General features: G+C 39.4%; 1 protein-coding gene across 1 annotated transcript in view; it reads right to left on the bottom strand.

Moving 5' to 3' along the window:
* Positions 1–568, bottom strand: part of LOC107099523 (plexin-B3-like) — a 16,098-nt gene that overhangs the window by 1,553 nt on the left and 13,977 nt on the right. The window contains exon 28 of the mRNA XM_015397687.1: positions 227–302. Within this exon, the coding sequence (XP_015253173.1) occupies positions 227–302 (76 nt within the window). The remainder of the gene's footprint in view (positions 1–226; positions 303–568) is intronic.

Below are 568 nucleotides of genomic sequence, written 5' to 3'. Positions count from 1 at the left end.
GTAGGGTCAGACAGAGACAGAGAGACAGAGAGACAGGTAGGGTCAGACAGAGACAGAGAGACAGGTAGGGTCAGACAGAGACAGAGAGACAGGTAGGGTCAGACAGAGTCAGAGAGACGGGTAGGGTCAGACAGAGAGAGAGAGACAGGTAGAGCCAGACAGAGAATCCGTGATGAATAAAGACTGATGGGTAGATTGAAGTCGTTCTGGTTTTGGATCATTTTACCCCAGAAAGTTCAGTGAGAGTAGAGTTCATCTCCTGATAGCATCCTGATGCGGCGCTGTGGATATCACTGTAGTACCTACAAACACATACAGAACAACCTCAGGAAGTCTCTACAGCAGGGATAACCAACAAAAAATTTTAAAATTTCACGATAAAATAAAATGAGATGTTTATGCATCCATGCATTCAATTTTTAAATAAAAAAATATATTAAAAACAATCTAAAGTGTTCTTTGCAGTAGAAGACAACAATCTTTCAGTTTGGTATATAGACCATTTTCTGATTCCCATATATTTTAATATATTCAAACCCCTGAACTGATGGTTTGTTATTTTCTTTCT

This window comes from Cyprinodon variegatus, unplaced genomic scaffold (genome assembly GCF_000732505.1).
Source record: "Cyprinodon variegatus isolate N-32 unplaced genomic scaffold, C_variegatus-1.0 Scaffold28, whole genome shotgun sequence".
In the NCBI taxonomy this organism is placed as follows: domain Eukaryota; kingdom Metazoa; phylum Chordata; class Actinopteri; order Cyprinodontiformes; family Cyprinodontidae; genus Cyprinodon; species Cyprinodon variegatus.
This window is presented reverse-complemented; position numbering and strand designations above follow the sequence as displayed.